Here is a 23,790-nt window from a genome sequence, read left to right as displayed (position 1 = left end):
CATGTGATAACATTTCCAACTATAGACGTTTATTTAGTTCGCCGATTTGTGATCAAGTCCCCTGAATGGAGGCAGCACTGAGGGGCGCTAGTGAGGTTTTGTCGTCCTTAAGCAATCACGAAGAAGAACCGGAACCATCCGTCACCGGTCCCATTTCCACCCGAACTGTTTTTATGAAGCACTCACGCCGGTATATTCAACAGTGAGGTTAAACAGCTCAACTCGTGTTATTTTGATCATCTTAAAATGGTAAGAACAGTTTTGCAGCGTTCAGCATAGTTTGAATTGCAGATAAAGACGTCAAATTGTAGCATATAAAATCTTTTGGATTTATAGCTAAATCTAAATATGTTCTGTTTAGCTAGGTGCTGTTTTATTACTGGCGAGGCTTTTTGGCGACTAACTGCTGAAATGTGATGAATTATGATCGTTTGTGTTTCCAGGCTGTCACGCTGCACACAGACATCGGAGATGTTAAGATCGAGCTGTTCTGTGAGCGGGCCCCCAAATCCTGTGAGGTGAAACACGCTTATGTATTTACTCCCCATGCAGCCTGTCACTGGGTCGTGTGGGGGTGCGCACTGATTCGTCTACGCACTAAAGATTTTCTCCTTTTACAGAACTTTCTTGCTTTGTGTGCAAGTGGGTTTTACAATGGCTGCATTTTTCATCGAAACATAAAAGGGTTTATGGTCCAGACAGGGGACCCAACAGGTAAAAAAAAAATCATTGTTCAAGTTCAAATTATCATTGAACTTTGTGTTTTGAAGTTTTATTTTATGTACTAACATGGGAATAATGTATCTCAGTCTTTTTAGAATATTTGTATTACCCATTTTATACAGTGACTAGTTTAACAATTCAAACTTCTATGTGTCAAATCCCATCATTTAGTAATGTGGCCTCTAGTGATTTCATGTATTCTGTCCTCCATTTCTCCGTTGTACCCCAGGCACAGGGAAAGGAGGGACGAGTATTTGGGGGAGGAAATTTGAAGATGAATTTAGCGAGCATCTAAAGGTAAGATTATTAAAAAAAATTCTCCATTCATATATACGTGTGCGTATATACTGTATATATGTATATGTGTAAAAAAAATTATATATATATATATATAATGTGTGTGTGTGTGTGTGTGTAACTTAATTTACTGACTGGATTTTTGTGCAGCATAATGTCAGAGGTGTGGTTGCCATGGCAAACAATGGACCAAACACCAACGCGTCTCAGTTTTACTTCACCTATGCCAAACAGCCCCATCTGGATATGAAGTACACTGTGTTTGGAAAGTATGTGTCCTTTGTGACCTTTATTTACTGAACTTTTGTGTTTTACACACAGCTGTTTGTTTAGTAGTTTCAGAGACTTCTTAGCTGAAAGAACTGCAGTAAAAATTTTCACTTTTAAATTTAGTCATGGTCTGGTGGTAGGGAACTGGTCTTGTGACCGGAGGGTCATGGGTTCGATTCTCAGGTTTAAGGCCATGACTGCTCCCCGGCTAGGGCTGCCCACCACTCTGGGCACGCCACAGCCCCCTAGTAATCACGTGTGTGTATGTGTACGGGTACGTGTACGTGTACACGTACCACAGCCCCCTAGTAATCACTAGTTTGTGTGTGTGTGTTCTAACTGCACAGATGGGTAAAAAGTGGAGGATAAATTTCGATTGCGGTGAAAAAAAATCACAATTGACAAATATGACGCATTCACAATTGATTCACAGTTAAGCCTGATTTACATTTTCAGTGACAGAAGCAGTTATTTTACCTGCTCAGTATTTATTGTCATCTTGTTAGTATACCACAAAATGTGCTATTTTTAACAAAAAAAAAAAACCATCTAAGCAACACTGTTTTGTGTGTTTAGGATAATAGATGGCTTGGAAACTCTGGATGAACTGGAGAAACTCCCCATTGATGATAAAAACTTTCGCCCTTTAAATGATGTCCACATTAAAGATGTTACTATTCATGCAAATCCATTTGCAGGTTAATGGTCTTCAACTTTATGTGAGATGATTTATACATGCCTCATTGTAATAAGCTTGTATGACTGTATACGTTATAACATTCATACAGAACATTTTGTACCATTTTTTTATTGATATTATGTTAAATTGATTCTTTTTTCTGTTTAAAATTCCTAACAAAAAATAATTAATGGTCAGAGACTGAATTAGAATTAAATTGATTTTTATATAAACTCACAATGATTTCTTTATTTCATGACATATTTTCAACGTTGGGGTACTTTTATTTTGACATTTGTAGTAAAAATAACTGCTATTTATATTAAAAAACTGGGGAAATCTGTGCATAAATGTAAATATGCACTGCGATATGAATAGTTCATTCGTGATTTCCAAATCGTTGAATATTTAATATAAATCGCCAAACAAATACTTTTATATCTCGGAGATCGTTTCCGCCGATGTTTTAGGTCACGTTGCAGACTGTCGTGTCTGTGTAATCCAGCATGTGAAACTTGGTCTGGTCGTTAAATGATAAAATAAAACATTAATATTTGAGATGGCATCATCGGACGCATTTAAAGTAAGTGTATTTACATACAAATCAACACTAGTGTCACTGACACATGAATATGTAGATGTTTGGGTGTGTTTCGCTGGCCACATCTTTGGTCTCTCCGTGCGTGGCGGTGTGTAGGTCCACTCCCTGAAGGAGAAGGTGGCCTTGATCACTGGAGCAAGTTCTGGGATCGGAGCTGGTACCGCGGTGCTGTTCGCCAAACTGGGTGCCCGGCTGGCACTGAACGGCCGGGATGTGGAGAATCTCACCAGAGTGGCCAGAGAGTGTGAGGAGCAGGGAACCTGCACGGTGGGTCACACAGACGAGGGACCAATACTGACAGTTCTGACTCCACACTAATATTGCACTTATGTTGTGGAAACTTGACATGTATGTTGTGTTACTGTGGATGTAACTTTAGGCAAGTCCAAAGGTGAGTTAAGACATAGTTAAAATGAAGCAGTGTGAATGAGCGGATGTATGTGTGTTTTTACAGCCTCTCCTGGTGCCAGGTGATTTGACGGATGAGAACACAGTAAAGAGGACAGTTGAGGAGACAGTCGCTCACTTTGGACGGCTGGATGTCCTCGTCAACAGTGCCGGGGTCCTCGCCATGGGCTCCATAGAGACAGCAGACTTGACCCAGTACGATAAGGTTATGAACGTCAACGTGAGGTAAGAATTAGCATTTGCCTGTCAAAATAGTGTCTGCAATGCCTGTTGTATTAGCAAATCTGTTTAACCATTTTGTTACCCCAATATTAGGCACTTTTCGTATAAATATTTTACTTAATTGTGGGTTTCAGATCAGTGTATCACTTGACTCACCTGTGTGTGCCACACCTGATTAAGACAAAGGGCTCTATCGTAAATGTGTCCAGTGTAAATGGCCAGAGATCAGTGAGTAGAAACTTATACCAACCGCCCATGTGCACTAGGTATCTTAATCTTTTGGATATCATTTGGTAATCATGCAGTTGTTCTGACCTTTGCTCTTGTTTACTGTAGTTTCCTGGCGTGCTTGCTTACTGTATGTCCAAGTCAGCCATAGACCAGTTTACACGCTGTATAGCACTTGGTGAGAGGCCCTTTTTAAATTAAACCCATAAGATCGTTGTGCTCTGTGAAGTTATTAATGGTGTTTTTAATTTTATCCAATGCATTATACAGAGCTCGCACCAAAGCAAGTTCGGGCCAACTCTGTTTGGTACGTTTACTTTTATTTGTTTTGTTTTTGTTATTTTGTTGTTATATACAAAAGTTCTAGCTTTTAACCATTACTGTTGTGACATTTCTTACAGCCCAGGTGTCATTATTACAGAGGTTCACAAGCGTGCAGGTTTAGATGAGGAACAGTATAAACAGGTAACACCCAATTAAGATCTGTACAATGGCTCTTATTATTCTGGGGATGTTAAACTAATTTCATCTTTCCGTCTTTTCTCCAGTTCCTTGAGAAGTGCAAGTTCACTCATGCCCTCGGCAGACCGGGTGAAGTGGAGGAAGTTGCTCATGCAATCGCCTTCCTGGCGTCAGACGCTGCAACATACATCACAGGGGTGAATCTCCCGGTAGACGGGGGCCGCCACGCTATGTGCCCGCGGTAGACGAGACCCAGAAATCTGGTCGTCTTCGCTAGATGAGAATGAAATAAATAGAATGCACTTAGAAAATATCAAGATGATATTTTTTTTATTTTGTTTTATCTTTTAAAAGGTTGAAGGTTTCATACATAATTTGATGCCATCCAAGTAAAAAGGGTAAATAAACAGGGTAAATTTACCCTTTTTAGGGTAAATAAACAGTTATTATTAACCATCCATCCATCATCTTTACCGCTTAGTCCTGCTAGTAGGGTTCACGGGGGCTGGAGACAATCCCAGCATCATCGGGCGAAGGCAGGTACACCACGGGCAGGCTGCCAGTCCACCACATATTATTAAAACCAATTATTTAAAATTACTATAACACAGCAGCATTTGAATACAGTACAAGTTATAAGCCAGACAACAATACAGAAAACTGTAGTTAACATAAATGGTGCATTTCAAGCACTGCTTTGAAAACAAAGCTGTGTGTTTGGGCTCTATGTACAAGATGCTTTTTCAGTCTTTACAAAACTTTAGTGTGGGCAGAGTGGTGAGAGTTTTAAAACCCTTCGAGCATGCAGCCTTCGTTGGCGTTGTCAAAGCTGTTCTTCCCGTGAACCTGCTTCAGGTGTTTGCGGAGCACGGGCTTGTGCGCGAACACCATGTCGCAGTAGTTGCAGCGGTGTGGCTTGTCCCCGCTGTGCAGGTTCAGGTGGTCCAGCAGAGAGCACTTCTGCGTGAAGGTCTTGCCGCAGATCTTGCACTGGAAGGGCTTGATGCCGGCGTGCACGCGCATGTGCCGGTGCAGGTTGCCCTTCTGCGTGAACGTCTTCCCGCACAGCAGACACATGAACAGCTTGTGCATCTTCAGGTGGTTGGCGTAGTTCTCCAGCTGGCGGAAGACGCGAGCGCACTTGGGGCACTGGTGGCACCACTGCATGCCCTTGTCGCCTGCCCGCGAGAAGTTCCACAGGTTCTCCTTGCCCGAGCCGCTGGGGCCGGGCGAGGGGAGCGGGTACTCGAGCGCGGAGCCGGGCGCCGTCTCGCCGGGCCGCGTCTCCACGGTGGAGTTGATGAGCGAGTGCTGCGGCTCTGGGGAGTGCAGCGCAGGAGAACGGGAGGAGCATCCGTGGAAGCCTTCGGAGATCTCCTGCATTCTGCCGTCGACAGACTCCACCTTAATGATGTTGATGGGGCTGTCCTCTCCCAGGCCTTTCCTCTGAGAGTTTCTAAAATTGGGCGGAGTCCTGGGTTCAATGATCACGTCGTCATCGTCATCATCATTGTTGTCTTCTTCAAGGCCATTCTCGCCCTCTTCTTCGTCATCATAGACGGTCTCAATAATCGGAGATTCTCGCCGCTGCGTGTTAATACTGGAAGGTGGCTGTGTGTGATGGGCATCCTCGACTTTCTGAGGCTTAATAAACTTATTCAACGCCTGCGTGCACTGCTCCACAATATGGCCCATCTGGAGGAAACTGGCCACTGTCAGATAATGCACCAGTTCCAGCTCTGGGAACTCCAGTGTACCCGTGTAGCAGGAGAGAAGCAGCCGCCGGCCGATCTCTGCGTCCTGCAGCGTGGATATCTCCACTTCCTGGGAGTCCTGAAGGAAAAACTGGTCTCTGAGGAACGGCGATCCGGCTGCAAATATGACCTTGTGGCCGGGGATCTCTAGGTCATTGATGTGGACAATGACATCACAGAAGCGTCTGTCCCTTCGAAGAGCGTCCATCTTCCGTAGCATCGAGTCCCCGAATGTAGCAAAACTAAACTGTAGAATAACGCCCTCTTGTGCCATGGTTCACCTGAGAAAGAGCATGCTAATTATCAAGTGAAATTAAGATTTTCTGTAAAAAAAAAAATATTACGTCACTTGTTGAACTGATTTTCTAAGAACAACACAACATTATAAATATCCACAGTAATATCACTACCGTCATATACTTCCAAGGAAAAACATTGTGGTTCTCATCAGAGCTTTTCAAAATAATGGGTTCTCAAAGTGTTACACCCCAGGATTTAGGTAAACAAAAACACGGTAAACATAAACAAGGTAAACAAAAACACGTAGTTCATCCTACAGGCCACTTCCTCTGTAAATGTGTGTGGCCCTGCAAGTGGGCTTCACTTTAGACTAGAACTGGTCTTCACAGCACAGATCTGATGCAGAGTGTCTTAAGAAGATATAATCATGAACCTCTGGAGGTTTCCTCCTCCCTCTTTCTCTCTCTCTCTTTCTCTCTCTCTCTCTCTCTTTTCTGTGTCATTAGTTTATCACCCACTTGCAGGTCAAAACATGCCGTGACCACCAACGTGAGACAAAGACCCAAAACAAGACCAGCCTCATCACACCGGATGTTTACAGCACGGCCTACTTCACAACAGAGCAGAAATATACAAATAATACAATTAAAACATTTAAAACATCTGCCATTCAACACATACTGTATATATATATATATATATATATATATATATATATATATATATACATATATATGCATGCATATACATATATGTATATATATGTATATATTCAACACATACTGTATATATATATGTATATAAAGTGATGTTATCTAATAAATGTATATTTGTATATGTATGTGTATAAAGTGAAGTTATCTAATAAATGTCTTAACTACGTCCGGCGGGTGAAACGTTGGCGCGCTGACCAGCATACGAGCTATCTGTGTGAATAACGGCTGCGTTACGGTTAACCCATAAAAGAGGACACGAAAAGTAAACAAGCAAACAAACATGTCACCGCGCCGCGGGGAGCGGGAAGTTTAGGCGGACTGACCGTCGCGTTTGGGCTGTGAGGAGCAGCGGCCACCGTCTCTCCTCATCCTCCCGGAAGTGAAGGCGGAAGACGCCGGTGTTACCGTCAATTCAGTCCCCCCTGTTCCCCCAAAACCGCGCATGCGCGAAGTTTAGAAGCAACTTAATAGTTAAAAAAATATTTAAATAAATAAAAATATTAGATCCGACGCACTAAATCTGGCTAGCAAGCAAGTTAACTAAAAGAGACAGAGGCTGAAAAAGTAGCGTAAACATCTAAATATGCAACAAATTTTTGTACATTTAATCCTCTGCTAAAACACCTGAGCTTTACAGCACAGTCACAAGCACGCAAAGTTAAATTTAGCTAGAGAAACAAAACCCAAACCCAAATAATAACGTGTACACGTCGAGTAAAGGCGATAACTAATGCGTGATGTCGCGCATGCGCGGTTTTGGGAGAACTGGGGAACTGAATTGACCATAACACACTCACGTGTGGCCCTGCCATAAAACACATTTGTTTTATTTGTAGACACGGACCGTTTTACCCCTTTAAATATGTCCAAGTTTGTTTTGTTTAAAATGTATAATAATATTAATAATGATGAATGACATTTTCTAGCACATTTAGAAACATATCTTATAAAAACAAAAGAATCCGGGGAGCTCTAGATTAACAAACAAACAAAAAAAGTGTCATACTAAAAATACACAAAGTTGCAGCACTATGGTCTTGAGTTCAAGACCAGATCATTGTGGAGTTTCCATGGTCTCACCGTGCTGGTTTCCTCTGGGGCGGATGCTGTTCCGTCCTGGGTGTTGTCTTCTCTTACCCCCTCATCGTCTCCAGGGGCCTGAGGTTTCTGGTTGAACGTCCTGCTGTGTGTGGCTGGTTCTCACTGGCGTGTGACTGCATATACATTTGTGTGTGTTATTGTAAAGCGATCTTGGGTTTCTTGAAAGGCGCTATATGAATTGAACTTCATTCATATATTGTACTGTAATTTGTTGATGTCATTACAACAGAAAGACAGACCCGGCGGGTGAAAGACTGCAGACACACATTCCTCTTCATAAGTTAAAGATTCACCTGAGAACAATTTACTAACAACTTCAAATAGAAATGTTTAAAATACCCATGACAGATTATCACAACTTGTTACACATCTTTGAATGTAATGACACATGCAATGAACCAATGTCTAAATGTTTATTTAATTTTTAATTTTCTAGTAAAAATATATTTTGATTAACATAGCATAAGCAATTATGTAAAAAACAGCAGACAATTATACATACATTTACATGAATGTGCCAAAACATTAGCAGTCTGTCTAGATGATGCGGATATTGTATAAGTAGTTTTGAGAATTTTAACTGATCTGAGAAAAGCAACTGAGAAAAACTGTAAATTCAAACTTCAATCGTTAAATCCATTGATTTTTTTAAATGAAAAAGCCTGCGTCATCACATTGCTAAGGCCTGTGTTACTGGTCGGTTATGTGTATGTGTGCGAGTTCCTTAGAGCTGAGCTTTGTGTGAGGTTCAGGAGACCTACAGTTGTGCACCCTGTAATTACAAATACAGATAATAGCTTAGACACTGCTGTCTGTGTAAAATCAATAAATAGGACAGAATCTGTACAAATGGCAGCTGTATGCTGTGTTTAGGGACAGTAAGCACAGGGTAGTGATAAGAGATGGGGAGATGGAGTGGTAGTAGGTGGTTTTATGAAGAATGCCAGTGGACTATTAACATAAAGTATATAGAGCACATAACAAAGAGGATAATATACTGCACAGGCTAATATATTGAGGATAAGACTCAAATAGAAGCCCTTAGCAACAGTACCATGGTTGTACTGCCTTTATAATATTATAATAATGAGAGGAACTAAAGGGACGAGTGTCAGTGAGGTTAACAATGAGAGTGAGACAGTAGGAGAAGGGTGAGACAGGAGGGAGAGAGTGAGACTGGAGTGGAAGAGTGAGACAGGAGTGAAAGACTGAGACATGAGTGGATGAGTGAGACAGGAGTGAGAGTGTGAGAGGATGGGTGGGGACTGGTCATGAAGATCCTGATGGCCTTCAGGTAGAAACTGTCATGAAGATCCTGATGGCCTTCAGGTAGAAACTGTCATGAAGATCCTGATGGCCTTCAGGTAGAAACTGTCATGAAGATCCTGATGGCCTTCAGGTAGAAACTGGATTGAATGCCGTGATAGTGCCTGTCAAAAGGCCGTCTGGTGAACCAGTCCCTCTGCCGGGGGAGTTTTGAGGACCCTGCTTGGACTACGAGTGTGGACAATGTCCTTTAAGGCTGTGAGATTTTGAGAGGTAAAAGTAAAGAATGTGGTAGTCCACGTGCACCTCCATCCTTCAGTGGTTATTGAGCAGCTAGGAGCGACTCTGAGCATCGTATGTCCCTCTAGCTCTGGAACCCAAAACTGCACTGTACTGTTTATTTCATGAAGACTAATATGAACAGAAATGTTTACATTACTCATTCATTACCTCAAGCAGAAACACCAGTGGGATCAGATCATTCAGGGGAGGACTGTTCAACTGTGTGCATATCAACAATATATTCCTGCTGTGTTAATTAAACAGCTGTGGTGTGTGGTTGCCTCAGAGGACAGTAATCACACACACACACACACACACACACACACACACACACACACAGAGTTAATCGCTCTGGTTTAACATTTTTCAGTGCTTGGAGCTGGACAACAGTATTAATAAATAAATAACTATTAATATTAAGATTAGTTTGTGTAATAATTAGCAGTTTTTATACACATGAGTAGTTTTCATATTTCCTTGGAGTGTTTTTTAAACTAAAATATAAAAATGTGTCCTTTATATCTTAAAAAAGTAAAATATGTATTTCCCCCTCATGATTACACATTTGCTTTGCTTTAAGGAGAATGTTGTTAATCTTTGTATGTAGACCTAAAACAGCAAACAAAAAAAGACCAAATGTGAGTGGAAATCTTGGGGAAATGTCGTATTCCAACAATAATGGTAATCATGAGACTGGCCTCTCGGTACACGCTGTTGTGAAGCGCTGAGCTGGTTTGATATTCAGCCTCCGAGGGAGTGACATTAGGCCATGGAGAGCATGAAGTACTTCACACAGGATACAAAGGGCTGATCTCCAACACTGCAAACACTACTGCAATGTGATACATGCTCATATCACATAATAAGGTGACCCAGAAACACACTGGAATGTCGGGTCACCAACTTTTGACCTTTATGCCACCCTGCATTACCAACGAAGGACTGGAGCTGGTGTCATGAGTCCACTGTTCAGTAAAACCACTATTGTGGCCACTTAATAAAATAAGCTTGTTTGACACTTTTTGGCATAGGGAGGGGGAGGAGAAAGAGTTTTGTTCACAAGTCATCACAAAGGAGCCTGCCATCTGAGACCAGCTTTAGTGACAGGGGTGATATTCTGCTTCTGTTCTCACAGAGCGGCTGGGCCTGCAACATCCGTGCTGGGTTTCTGCCTCCACTGCATTGGGGCGTGTCACTCTACTGGTTTCTGTCCCTGTTTTGGACAACAGTGAAATCTAACATCACATGATGGGGGAGATTGTTTAATCCTGAGAACTGTTCTTGCTTTTCTGCAACACTTAAATGACCCGCACTAGGGTTACACTCCGTGACGGTTTGAACCTGTAAAGAAAAATAAAAAACAAAACAATGCAAAAAGAAAACTGTAAACACTGACATTACCGTCACTGATACAGATACCATAGGTCTTGAGGGAAATATTTTCTGTGTATCAATGACCAAAAAAAAAAAAAAGGACAGTAATTCACATTGAAAATGAGACAAAAGACACACCCATCTCAAACATTCTTGTTTATTTTCTTTGCGTTCAGACAGCAGCAAATGAGTGACCTCTTCTGAGTGACCTCTTCTGAGTGACCTCTGTGTCCACTAGTACGCTTTTAACTTAAGCTCGATCATGTGCAAACTCTCCCGTTTACACCTTTACTGAGCCTAAAGTTTCTGAAATCAGTTTCAGAACCAGCGTGGGCAGAGTGTTTAATAAGTCCGGTGTTTGTGCATTTTATTCCCGTCTGGAAGTGGCGGGTGGTCGTGGAGCTGAACCAGGAGAAGGTTTACTATCGCAGACGGAGCAGGAACCAAGAAGGTGTCCGTCTCACTTCTTGCGTTCCTCGATCTGTTCCACCTCACTGCTCTCGTCCACCACTTTGCCATTGACCATAGTCTGGGTGACCACCTTCACGATCTTCCGTGTCCTTACCTCGGGTTCTTCTTCAAAAACAACACAGAAGGCTACGTCACTACATGCCAAAATGTCCACACAGACCAAGCACAAGGTAATGCAGGGACAACTGAGGTGCCCGGGATGGAAAACTCACTTTTAAGTGTTGCTATTTCTTTTACCCTAAAACACAAAAATGAAAATGAAGTTAAATTCAATGTCAGGGACATTTCAGCAGTGATCTACATTTGGCCAGACCTACGTACAAGTCCTCCCCTTCCAGCAGTCTCCTGTAGGTGGCGATCTCTAGCTCCAGGTTCTGCTTGACACGCAGCAGCTGTTCATAGTCTGTCTTGGTGCGCTGCATGTCCAGGCGGAGCTGGGACAGCTCGTCCTCCAGCTGCGTCAGCGTCCCCTGCATGTGCTCCATCTCCATGGTGTACTTATGGTTCGTCTCGCTCAGGTTGACCTCCAGGACAGACACCTGCAGAGAGCCGCGGGGAGTGACGGCACCAGACGTTGGAGGCTCACCAGACAAACACAGTGGCGATGTTTTGAACAGGTGTTTAAATACTTCCTTCACAAGGAAGTAATTATGTACATTAGCCGATATCTAGAAAACAAAGGCTCAAGCTCACTGGCACGTTTCCAGAATAAAAGCCCTGACTGTGTTGTTCAGATGACGGAAATAAAAAGGACTGTCCCAGATGACTGGTTCATATGCTTCTGTAGCAATCATCTGTAATTCATTCATTCATTCATGGTTTATGCTATGCTGAGACAAATGTGCCTAATTTCAGTATGTATGTACAACAGTGCGAACAGCAGATGCAGGTACCTGCTGCTTCCTGAGTTGCCAAACCAGCTGTCAGGGTGGAGTGATGTATCACCCTGGGAAACCTCTCGTATTCAACTCTTTTTTTGGACTTCTCACTTTTTGCTATGTGCATGCATGGCTGGCCTTTCTTCAGTCAAGGTCAAAGGTCGTGAGGGTTACCTGCTTGCGGAGGCTGTCTAGCTCCACCTCCAGGCCCTGCAGGAAACGGCGTCTTTCGCACAGCTCACTCTGAGCACAGCGCAGGGCTTCGTTACTCTCCTTCACCTCCGACTGCACTGTTTCCAGCTGACCGCGCACACACACACACACACACACACACACACACACACACACACACACACACACACACACACACACACACACACACACACACACACACAAAGTTCAATCAGCGACCTTGTAGAGCCCATGAGGTGGAAAGGCCAAAGGTCATTCCTACTGACCTTTTTCAAGTACCATATCTCCGCATCCTCTTTGTTCTTGCGTGCAATGCCCTCATACTGGGTCCTCAGCTCTGCCATGATGGCTCCCAGGTCTGGGCCCTGAGCTGCGTCCACCTCCACGCTCACCTGCTCGTTGGCCAAACGTGCCTTCAGTGCGTTCACCTCCTGCACAGAGCACAGGGTTCATCCAGCAACGCTTACGGCACGCTGCACCTGCAGCTCCTGAGACCAACATCTGCTGTGCCATAGAACAGGGTGTTCTGTTTTACTGTTTATTTTCCATTTTGTGCCGTGACACGTGACCTGACGCTTATGTTTACTAACGCAGTGTACCCGACACAACGCACACAGGATACAGGACTTCACAGCAGTGTCACTGTGGTTTATAAGACTTTTACAATCTGTAAGTTTGCAATACAGTGAAATGTATGGCTGTCCGTCACAGATATACGAGCAAACATCCTGTCATACGGCCACCCTGCACGCTACACAGGGCCGTCATGTGCTGATGTGAACGCGTGACCTGGTTGAAACGTGTACTCTGTGGGATACCGAGCCTGACTGTAGAAACACACCCACCCTTCAGGTTTAAACTTTTGTCTCACGTAATGTGTGTGTGTGTGTGTGCGTGTGTGTATGTACATCATTCTAGCGGTCCACAGGAAAGAAGATGAACTGGGTGTTCCCATTTATAACAGCTATAAACATCTCCATGTCTGTCACTGCTTACGTATCAGGCAGACATATATACAACATATCTGCTTCATGCTGATAACACACTCATTGGCCGAATGTTGGAAAAACAATAACCTGTTACTGCACTATGAAACTGAACTGAGTAGCTCCACAGTTATCTAACGCTGCATCTGACTAGTGCTTAGGGTATCACATGACGCGGTGATACCATCTTTTATTAAATGATGTCACCTCATTGTGGTTCTTCTTCAGGAAGTATAGCTCCTCTTTCAAACTGTCCAGGTCTCCTCTGAGGGTTGTGATGATCTGATCGTGGTCAGATTTAGCTCTGCGTAGAGCAACACAGTCCCGCTCCACAGACTGACACAACGCAGCTTCTGCCTCCCACCTACACAAATGGAGTCCAGATATAATACATATACACGTCAGGGGCTTTTCTGGGAAAATCCACCCTTCAGATCTTTTCATGAACGACACCATGGAAAAGCACTCTGTAAAACTAACAGTAATTACACCGGAACATACAACGCTATCTTCAAATAACTACACATCAATTACAACAAAGAATAGCTGTGGGCCCTGGAGACTCCTGGAGACCCCTGGAGACCCCTGGAGACTCCTGGAGACCCCTGGAGACTCCTGGAGACTCCTGTGGGCCCTGGAGACTCCTGGAGACTCCTGGAGACCCCTGGAGACTCCTGGAGACTCCTGGAGACTCCTGTGGGCCCTGGAGACTCCTGGAGACTCCTGGAGACCCCTGGAGACTCCTGGAGACCCCTGGAGACTCCTGTGGGCCCTGGAGACTCCTGGAGACTCCTGGAGACCCCTGGAGACTTCGGCGGACGCTCACTTGACCCTGAAGTCATCTGCTGCCAACTTTGCATTGTCAATCTCCAGCATTATGCGAGCGTTCTCCAGAGTTTTCTTCCTCACCTGAAGAGCACAGAAATAACAAGGTCAGTCTGTTTGGTTTGTAGAGACTAACCACAAACATACAGAGGTGTTAGTTCCAGGTTCAGAAAGTAAAAGTCCTCACCAGGATTTTGCTCAGGCTTCCTGGATTGTGTTGATTCCACTAATTTTACCTGGGATTGAAAAAATTAGAAAAGCTAGCAAGCTTGAGCAAAATCCTGGTGAGGACTTTTACTTTCTGAACCTGGAATTGACACCTCTGCCAAACTGAAATTTCCAGGTAGGTAACTGCAGTGCAAGATACGCAGACATATTAAAAACTGAGTTAATTTTGGACAGAGGTTCTTCATTAGCTGTGCAAGGCACAAGGCTTATAAATATAAATATATATACAGCTTATCTTTTAAATAAGAAACGTGCACAGACCTCCTCTGCAATTGCATGTGCCTGAGCCATCATGGTCTCGATGTCGTGATCTTTAGGCGCTCTCTCCATCATTAACTGTTTGATCTTAACTTCCAGGTCAGCGTTGGACTTCTCCAGCGAGCGCACCTTGTTGAGGTAACTGGCCAGGCGGTCGTTCAGACCTTGCATGGTCTCCTTCTCGCTGGCGCCCGCCGACACGCCGTTCATCGAGAGGCTGTTCAGGATGTTCAGGCCGTTGCCAACGGACACGGAACGGGAGAGCGAGAGCGTGCTGGACGACGAGAAGGACACCGGAGGTTTGGAGCGGCCCCGGGTCGCGCTGTCGCGCACGGAGAAGCTCGAGAAAGAGGGCTGTCGGCCCGCAGAGGTCGGGCGCACGGAGAAGCTAGAGGTCATGGTGGAGACGATGGAAACAGGATGACTGTACTACAGTATGTCGGGTGACTCTAGAAAGAAAAATATATACAACACGATTAGGGGACAAACCACATACACAAGATTATTTTAGAAGTTAGCGAACACAGTTCATTTTGTCAGTATTGCGGTAGTTATTTCTCCAAAGAAGTCTAACCTATTTATCAGCGCATCTAGTGTTTAAATGGGAGGAAACTGGATGAAAAAAGTAAACAAACAAAAACTAAAATAAACAAACTGGTATAAAAACAGTTTTTATACTTACATTGATGATTTCCAAACAATGGAAACAGTGTGTGTTTGGTTTAGAGCTTCTTAGTGCTGGTGTCTTATATATACCTGAGCCCTCAGGTGTGGCAGGGTGTTTGTGCGGGGACTCATGCTGGGATTTGATTGGCTATCAGTGACCAGCCAACCACGTTATTACAAGCTTACACGCTGCAGTTAGAACAAGTTTCTTTATATCTGCAATATAGACCTCAAAACATTTGTACAAACAACCACTACAGCTTTTCAGTGATGTAAGTCACGCAAAACCACTGAAACAAGTAAAAAATCAAACAAACAGAAAATCAGCTAGATTAAATTAAAGTTAGTCAAAAAAGTCAATGAAAAGTCCTAATATTCTATTATAGGATTGTAGGATCATTACATGTCAAACAGTTCAACATTTCAAAGTGTATTATCCATGCAAACATTTCTGGCACCTGAAAACTCGCTCCTCAGCAACTAATCACACTACTGACTATAAACGGTACACGTCTACTCAGTTTTGTATGCAGTATTACATGCAGGTCCCATTTTGTCGGTCTTGCATAACCAGTTTAACACTCTGGGAGTTTCGTCTTGGGTCTACCAGGTAAACGTGTCCACCTCCATGTACTGCGACACCGCTCAGGGAAGGTACATGAACCTGAAACCAGAGAAGCCCCAACACTGGAGCAGGACTTCACCGCCAGAGCTGGGTAGAAGGAAGCTGGAACAATGGACAGGAAGAAAGAGCAGAAAGGCTAAACCCCTGAGAAACTGGCCCAGTCTGGCACGGGAGCCGTTTATCTGACTCACTCACATCATGGGCCGATTCTCCATCCCGTCCTCTATTGTCACAGGATGTGTTACACGTCTCTGTTATTCCACCGCAGGTGAGAGTATATTCACACACACAATAAAGAGAAACGGTGTCAATAAATGACGGGAGACCGGATTGGGTTTTGACCTCCATTCTTTAAATGCTGATTGCATAACGCCAAATCCGATTTTACACGAGACTGGAAATATCTTTTACGATGCTTACTAAGAAGTAAGATGAGTTAATTCATCGCTGTAATGTACCGAGGGAAACTTTAGTGTGGCACCGTTGTTTCTCTTCGATGTAAATCAATGAAAGCGGCGCTTTACAGTTCAGGCTGTTAGCGCCATCGTGTGGCGGAAAGTGGAAGGACACAGAGCAGTAATATTCCTCAGGGACGTCATTCTGTTTTACTTCCCTTTACCTTTCAGTGGAAATGTGTTGCAAAAGTCTAGAGAGACTTGAGGCAATGCACGTTTAGTATGAATACAAGTTTAGTATGAATACCCAGTCTGGACGAGACACAAGCCTGTCTCACGGTTCATTATTACAGCATATTTTGTATATTTTGTGATGATGTAAAACAGTTTGTGACTGTAAAAATGCACATTTGCCACGTTTGTGAATATGCAATACATATTTGGGCACTGCTAGTCAGTGAGATTTAAGGTAATAATAATGCATATCATATTTATTTCAAATTGATTTGTGTAATGAACTAACTTCTCATAATGTCACTGGCCTGCTTTATTTCATCAGCGATATTTTGAGTCATTTGATTTATGATAGAGTGCTGATATGGAAAGAAACCACTTTCTCTGAATATTTCAGAAGACAAATTACCCCCAGATGAGCGGGAGCGTCTGGTCATTTTGTCATTTTCCAAAGCCGCAATGTCACAGCAGGTCTAAGTGCGGACTGATCAATGAAACACTTTGAGGATTTTTCAGGAAATGGACAGAGTGATCAATAAGGCCTGGTGGGTTTGGTGCCTGTTATGGTCACCATTAAATTGCTCACTGAGTGAACCATATAAATGAACATCATTATCTAACCCATTTCATGAATGGCGATCTATTAATTGCGATCTGTCTATTAAACACACAAAGATTAAACTGAGGACCTTCAACCTACAGCCTGATCATTACATACCAGAAAATATTGCAATGCCTTGGGAATCGTCTGTGACAGGCTAAGGAGGTTTAGTAAAAACATCTAAATATAATATTCAATATTCTGTAAATTAATGAACATGAATGCAAATCCTGTGTGTGTATCCAATATATGTAACACAACACAAACACACAATTTTAACAATTACAACATTGCATTTAAATAGATGTAATTATAGTTAGCACTGTAGCTGTAGTCAGATTGCACTGTGGCTGTTGTAGTCAGATTGCACTGTGGCTGTTGTAGTCAAATAGCACTGTAGCTTTAGCAGCACACACCCTGTGTTACTGTGGATTAACAAATGTGTGTGCCGTCGTCACGGAAACACTCTGGGATGCTGTACAAGAGAATGACAGGTCTGTGAAAGGAGAAAAGAACAAATGTAGCGTTTCAGCATTCAAAAATCTTTCTGTGGTTTTCTTGAAATGAGTAGCATAAATTGTAGCTGCAATGTAACAGTGGGGGTTCAACATTATTACTCAACTACTGTGGTACTCACCACTGTACTGATGGACATACTGTGGTACTCACCACTGTAGTACTAATGGACATACTGTGGTACTCACCACTGCAGTACTAATGGACATACTGTGGTACTCACCACTGTAGTACTAATGGACATACTGTGGTACTCACCACTGCAGTACTAATGGACATACTGTGGTACTCACCACTGCAGTACTAATGGACATACTGTGGTACTCACCACTGTAGTACTAATGGACATACTGTGGTACTCACCACTGCAGTACTAATGGACATACTGTGGTACTCACCACTACAGTACTAATGGACATACTGTGGTACTCACCACTGCAGTACTAATGGACATACTGTGGTACTCACCACTGTAGTACTAATGGACATACTGTGGTACTCACCACTGCAGTACTAATGGACATACTGTGGTACTCACCACTGTAGTACTAATGGACATACTGTGGTACTCACCACTACAGTACTAATGGACATACTGTGGTACTCACCACTACAGTACTAATGGACATACTGTGGTACTCACCACTGCAGTACTAATGGACATACTGTGGTACTCACCACTACAGTACTAATGGACATACTGTGGTACACACCACTGCAGTACTAATGGACATACTGTGGTACTCACCACTGTAGTACTAATGGACATACTGTGGTACTCACCACTACAGTACTAATGGACATACTGTGGTACTCACCACTGCAGTACTAATGGACATACTGTGGTACTCACCACTGCAGTACTAATGGACATACTGTGGTACTCACCACTGTAGTACTAATGGACATACTGTGGTACTCACCACTGCAGTACTAATGGACATACTGTGGTACTCACCACTACAGTACTAATGGACATACTGTGGTACTCACCACTGTAGTACTAATGGACATACTGTGGTACTCACCACTACAGAACTAATGGACATACTGTGGTACTCACCACTACAGTACTAATGGACATACTGTGGTACTCACCACTGCAGTACTAATGGACATACTGTGGTACTCACCACTACAGTACTAATGGACATACTGTGGTACTCACCACTGCAGTACTAATGGACATACTGTGGTACTCACCACTACAGTACTAATGGACATACTGTGGTACTCACCACTACAGTACTAATGGACATACTGTGGTACTCACCACTGTAGTACTGATGGATGTGTGTTCCCTCGAATCTGCTGAATGTCGAGAGATAAGTCTCATCCAGCAGTGCAGGAGAGACAGGGTTCTTCTTGTGTCTTGCTCGACAGTTCTGAAACCAAACCTATGAAATATGGAACTGATTAATTACTATTGGAGCCAACTTTATTAAAAATGAAGGATTTGACCTACAGTAGATCATGCACAATGCATGCAGACGTGTTAATGCAGTCTGGTGATTCTTCACCTGTATCACCCTTCTGCTCAGCCCTGTCCTCTCGGCCAGTCTCTGCAGGGCCTGTGCATCAGGGTTGTTATCCTGGCTGAACTGCATCTGCATTAACTGGGAAGCATTTTGCAGGAAAGGCAACAATCTCAGAATCTGTCTGAAATCAATCTGAATACCTTTAGATAGTAGTGGGACAGCTGTGATGTTAGTAGGGCATCTGAAATATTAGTAGGGTAAGGGACACAAAATATCAGTGTCATGCTTGTAATATTAGTAGGGAACCTGAAAAATGAATATCATACCTGTAATATTGTATGGTTAGCTGAAATATTAGTAGCAGATATCTTAGTATCATATCTGTAATATTAGTAGGGTACCAATAATATTAGTAGGGTAGGGTACCAGTAATATTAGTAGGGTAGGGTGCCAATAATATTAGTAGGGTATGGTACCAGTAATATTAGTAGGGTAGGGTACCAATAATATTAGTAGGGTAGGGTGCCAATTAATATTAGTAGGGTAGGGTACCAGTAATATTAGTAGGGTATGGTACCAATAATATTAGTAGGGTATGGTACCAATAATATTAGTAGGGTAGGGTACCAATAATATTAGTAGGGTAGGGTACCAGTAATATTAGTAGGGTAGGGTACCAATAATATTAGTAGGGTATGGTACCAGTAATATTAGTAGGGTAGGGTACCAATAGTATTAGTAGGGTAGGGTACCAGTAATATTAGTAGGGTACCTGCAGCTGGTCTGGGGTGAATGCTGTTCGTGCTCTTTTGAAAGGCTTTGACAGGCAGTCTGAGAGCAAAGCCCTCTCCAGATTGGTTCTATCTGCAGAGCAAAACAAACACTAACAACATATCTTCCCTTGACGTACATCAAACCTGCTGTACTGAAAAACAATGTGGGAAATCTGAATAATCAAAGTTTAATGCGTTTATTTATGTATTATTGGCGAGTTTCAGACTCGGTGTTACCGCTGGGACTCACCGTGATGAGCAGATACGGTCTCCAGCACGACGCCGTAGTGCATGCGGCACAGAACCCGGCTGTCCACCAAGCCGAACTCTTCTCCCGTGGAGAGCTGTCTCTTACAGGAGAAGCAGACGAAGCAGGCGAGGTGGTAGGTGTAGCCCTTAGCCCGCCGTACCCAGTCACAGGTGCTGATGTGATGACCACACCAGGCACACTTTATGCCAAAGGTGCTGAAAAACACATTAAACCTTGGTGAGGTTGTCATTATATTATCTGACATAATGCTATTGTTACAAAGTTTTTTTTTTATTATTACTTACTTATTCATATTATTTTCTTATAACTATTATTTCTTATTTGAATATTTTCATTTTTTCTATGAAAAAAATTCTGAACAAATTCTAATTTTTTTTAAGTACATACATTTTTAAAAAGAGGCATTCATGTGTCACTGTCATTAGACCTATATGTAGTGTGATTCATGTGCTATTGCAGGAATAAGACAATACTCAAATATAACGCTTTTGTAAAGAACATTTGCTGAAATACCATGTGGTTTTGATATCACCTAAAGCGCTTGCATTTACACTGTTTTGAAAGCTGCCCTGCACGCTATGCTATTCATCTTTTGGAATATTTTTTTCTGATTTATTAATGAGAAATAATATATATATCGCTGTTGATGTCATTAATTATCCAAAGTAAGTTTATGACTAAATGCAGTTCAGTGATCTCTAAAATTAAAGAGTAGCTCCACTGAATAACCTTTAGCTTACAATTATTTAATAAGTATTTAGATTTATGCTGTTAACATTATTTGCTAAAACCTAACACCTATTATACCAAAATCATATCTTAAATCAAACCAACCTTTTATAATCCGGTTCACAGAAGACCTCCTGGTTCCTGATATAGCAACTGTAGTGGTGATGCAAAGCTACACTACACACTGAGCACTGCAGACACTTCACATGCCAAGTTAAGTCATTCACCTGAGGGGAAAAATACTGTTTCAAAAACCAGTATGACAATAATACATGTGGACAAATACCACATTCAGTGTAACAGAACTGTAAAAATACTATATAAACAACATAAAATAATATGACAGTCAATTTAATCATTACAATATTAAATCTTATTGTCACATTTTAATACAATTCATTGGTTGCATTTAAATCTTTGCACTTTTATCAAGAGCACCTTTAATAAATATTTATCTGTAATTTCAAGGGTGCAGCGTGCGCAGATATACGCCTTGCCAGAGAGGGAAGGTGATTCTGGACATAGATTTGAATGGGGCTCATTTCTCAAATCCTGCTCCATTAGACTCAGTCCACTTGATATTTCCTACACGAAAAAAAGAAAACAAATACTAATATAACATTAACTCTGTTCATGTTTATTTTTTGTGAAAACTTTCCTCGTAAAATTTTAGACTTTTGAATATATTTCTAAACAGTCTCAAAAATAAATAAAATCACAGTGGTAATGCTGATAATGGTATAATAAAACATCAACTTTTATCTACATTTTACCTGTTTCTAAAATAACAAGAGAAAATATATTTTCCAGTTTAAACTCACCATTTCCAAGCGTAACTGCATAACCTTCTATTTCGCACCTGTGCACCTCAGTCTACAGCGTTGTGGGCCATCTGATCACCTTCACCTTCATCCTCCCCTGTCACAGCCCCTGACAATAAGACCTAGCACTAAATCAACAGGCTCTAATTATGTCAGAATTGTAATCGATGAGGTCCTGTGCTTAACCTGTAACTCCTGAAAAATAATTATCTTACACCATCCAAACCAGAGATGTGAAAAACTCGCGCCTCCCTGCAATTAGTAATGACTTAAAATGCCCTTTTAAGGACGGGGTGAGAGTGTTAATCACACCTGTCAATCAAAAGGGACCGATACCATCCTAAGAAGCGTACATTTTGTCTAACAACTATTACAGATTGCAGTAGAAATCCAGCATAACCTGATTTTCAACCATCATTTGCTTTTTTCGTTTGTGTGTGTGTGTGTGTGTGTGTGTGTGTGTGTGTGTGTGTGTGTGTCTGTGTGTCTGTGTGTGTGTGTGTGTGTGTGTGTGTGTGTGTGTGTGTGTGTGTGTGTGTGTGTGTGTGTGTGTCCAATATATGTATATATATGGTCCAATGTTGTAGTGCAAAATTCTGGGGTGCCACAGCAAAAGGTGACGTGGAACCCTTTAATTCTGTTTTTATTAGCATTACTATTTGCTATATCAACAATAAAATGCAGCATAGCTTGCAGGGATGTGTGTGTGTGTGTGTGTGTGTGTGTGTGTGTGTTGGGGGGGGGGGGGGTCATTTTGGTTGATAATTAATAAATTCCAAATGTTTTAGCACATCTATGCAAATGGATAAATGCAATATGCTCAATTAGCCCACAAGGTGGTGACGTGCGTCATATATCTTGTTGATCAAAGCTGGTTATGTTGCTTTTAGATGAGTAGTTATACTCTTCAACACATGTAGAATTATCTTCATAATTTAAGTCATAATATGCACGATAATTCATTCATTTGCCCAGACTGGTCAGTCATGTATTTTATTAAAATCATTCATTTTACATTTTTTTCAGTTGCTTTGGCCTAATTCTCAAATGATAATATTTTTAAAACCACATGTGAAAATCTTCACATCACTGATCTGTTGTACAGAACCGATTTCTCAGCTTATTATTACATCAAGGAAATTGTAAATGTTTTAGCACATTTATGCAAATGAGAAAGCATGATTGCACAGAGTTAGAACACTTACTGAATGCATGTTCTGATCAAAACTGGTTATGTACAATACCTCTTTTGTTTGTCAACCGTATATTTATATATCGGTCAACCGATATATATCGGTCAACCGTATATTTTATATATCATTGAACTTTAATAGTTTTATAAGGTCTGCTAAATTGGAAATGGCCTGCTAAGTGCATCTTGTAACTTGTGTGTATCTTGTATATTTTTGTATCAGTCAGATGGCTGTCCTGCAGTGATGTGGGCCACTAGAAGAGTGTGTGTGCCACCTCAGCTGAGAATGTGACCAGAAGGTCGTGGGTTTGATTCCCAGACCTGAGGCCATGACTGAGGTGCCCTTGAGCAAGGCACCTAACCCCAACTGCTCCCCGGGTGTCGGGCTAGGGCTGCCCACTGGGCATGTGTGCACCACAGCTCCCTAGTAATCACTAGTGTGTGTGTGTGTGTGGGTGTGTGTGTGTTAACTGCACTGATGGGTAAATGAGGAGGACAAATCACAATTGACAAATATGGCACATTTCATTTTCAGCTTCAACAGCACACCATAGTTTCAACAACACACCACAGCTTCAACTACACGTCATCATTCTTTCTGTTTTGGTGTGTATTTCTGTTTTACTGCTCTCTACATTTAATGTAGTCATTTAGTTTGTTTAACCATTACCACATAATCTAATTCGAGGAGTCTTTTTCTTTCTGAAAAGAATACTGTGTTAGGTGTTTGTGTGTGTGTGTGTGTGTGGGAGGGGGGGGGTAATATTAGTGTTTGACTCAGTGTCTGTATGGCTTCAGTGTCACAAAAGAAATTTAAAATTCATATTTAAGGAGGAATACCTGAATCTACTGAATCTACTTTTCATTGTGAGCTAATGAGCTTTTGCAGAAGTTTTGATCTACGGTGTAAACTTGAGAAATGCGCTTGGGAATATTAAAACAGTGTGAGTAAATGAGACACAGCAATTGAGGAACTAATAATGATGTGTTTGTTTTATTAAATTTTTAACATGGCTCATTTTTGACAC

The 23,790-nt window shown here is 42.1% G+C and overlaps 5 protein-coding genes across 9 annotated transcripts; 2 read left to right on the top strand and 3 right to left on the bottom strand.

Moving 5' to 3' along the window:
• The first annotated feature begins 87 nt into the window (after positions 1 to 87).
• On the top strand, positions 88 to 2,204 carry ppil3 (peptidylprolyl isomerase (cyclophilin)-like 3). The gene is made up of 6 exons (XM_076998112.1): positions 88 to 249; positions 444 to 518; positions 621 to 714; positions 953 to 1,020; positions 1,171 to 1,289; positions 1,867 to 2,204. The coding sequence occupies exons 1-6, from the start codon at positions 247 to 249 to the stop codon at positions 1,991 to 1,993; spliced, it is 486 nt and encodes a 161-aa protein (XP_076854227.1). The 5' UTR covers positions 88 to 246; the 3' UTR covers positions 1,994 to 2,204.
• Positions 2,205 to 2,342: 138 nt separating this feature from the next.
• Positions 2,343 to 4,203, top strand: LOC143509419 (3-oxoacyl-[acyl-carrier-protein] reductase FabG). Its single transcript, XM_076998111.1, has 8 exons — positions 2,343 to 2,552; positions 2,667 to 2,837; positions 3,025 to 3,203; positions 3,335 to 3,428; positions 3,537 to 3,606; positions 3,699 to 3,735; positions 3,830 to 3,893; positions 3,977 to 4,203. The coding sequence occupies exons 1-8, from the start codon at positions 2,529 to 2,531 to the stop codon at positions 4,133 to 4,135; spliced, it is 798 nt and encodes a 265-aa protein (XP_076854226.1). The 5' UTR covers positions 2,343 to 2,528; the 3' UTR covers positions 4,136 to 4,203.
• Positions 4,024 to 7,308, bottom strand: zbtb26 (zinc finger and BTB domain containing 26). Of its 2 annotated transcripts, none has more exons than XM_076998105.1 (4): positions 6,924 to 7,308; positions 4,684 to 5,967; positions 4,365 to 4,446; positions 4,024 to 4,163 (listed from the first exon to the last, which is right to left on the bottom strand). In XM_076998105.1, exons 2-3 carry the CDS (start codon positions 5,916 to 5,918, stop codon positions 4,377 to 4,379), a joined length of 1,305 nt encoding a protein of 434 aa, XP_076854220.1. In that variant the 5' UTR covers positions 5,919 to 5,967; positions 6,924 to 7,308; the 3' UTR covers positions 4,024 to 4,163; positions 4,365 to 4,376. The 2 variants fall into 2 exon arrangements, with proteins under 2 accessions (XP_076854220.1, XP_076854219.1); XM_076998104.1 differs by having other exon boundaries at positions 4,684 to 5,925; positions 6,924 to 7,306.
• A 3,466-nt stretch (positions 7,309 to 10,774) lies between these two features.
• On the bottom strand, positions 10,775 to 16,220 carry krt1-c5 (keratin, type 1, gene c5). 4 transcript variants are annotated; one of them, XM_076998108.1, is made up of 10 exons: positions 15,948 to 16,218; positions 15,144 to 15,854; positions 14,465 to 14,910; positions 13,977 to 14,059; positions 13,358 to 13,514; positions 12,431 to 12,595; positions 12,147 to 12,272; positions 11,416 to 11,633; positions 11,307 to 11,332; positions 10,776 to 11,199 (listed from the first exon to the last, which is right to left on the bottom strand). In XM_076998108.1, the coding sequence occupies exons 3-10, from the start codon at positions 14,858 to 14,860 to the stop codon at positions 11,084 to 11,086; spliced, it is 1,287 nt and encodes a 428-aa protein (XP_076854223.1). In that variant the 5' UTR covers positions 14,861 to 14,910; positions 15,144 to 15,854; positions 15,948 to 16,218; the 3' UTR covers positions 10,776 to 11,083. The 4 variants fall into 4 exon arrangements, with proteins under 4 accessions (XP_076854224.1, XP_076854225.1, XP_076854223.1 ...); XM_076998109.1 differs by having other exon boundaries at positions 10,775 to 11,196; positions 15,144 to 16,220; XM_076998107.1 differs by having other exon boundaries at positions 15,144 to 16,218.
• On the bottom strand, positions 15,944 to 21,661 carry lhx6b (LIM homeobox 6b). Its single transcript, XM_076998498.1, has 8 exons — positions 21,650 to 21,661; positions 21,188 to 21,334; positions 20,855 to 20,976; positions 19,987 to 20,214; positions 19,749 to 19,836; positions 19,019 to 19,114; positions 18,772 to 18,895; positions 15,944 to 15,975 (listed from the first exon to the last, which is right to left on the bottom strand). The coding sequence occupies exons 1-8, from the start codon at positions 21,659 to 21,661 to the stop codon at positions 15,944 to 15,946; spliced, it is 849 nt and encodes a 282-aa protein (XP_076854613.1).
• Positions 21,662 to 23,790: the final 2,129 nt, after the last annotated feature.

This window comes from Brachyhypopomus gauderio, chromosome 3, assembly GCF_052324685.1.
Source record: "Brachyhypopomus gauderio isolate BG-103 chromosome 3, BGAUD_0.2, whole genome shotgun sequence".
NCBI lineage: Eukaryota > Metazoa > Chordata > Actinopteri > Gymnotiformes > Hypopomidae > Brachyhypopomus > Brachyhypopomus gauderio.
The sequence above is the reverse complement of the archived record's forward strand: the minus strand, read 5'-3'. Positions and strand labels throughout refer to the sequence as shown.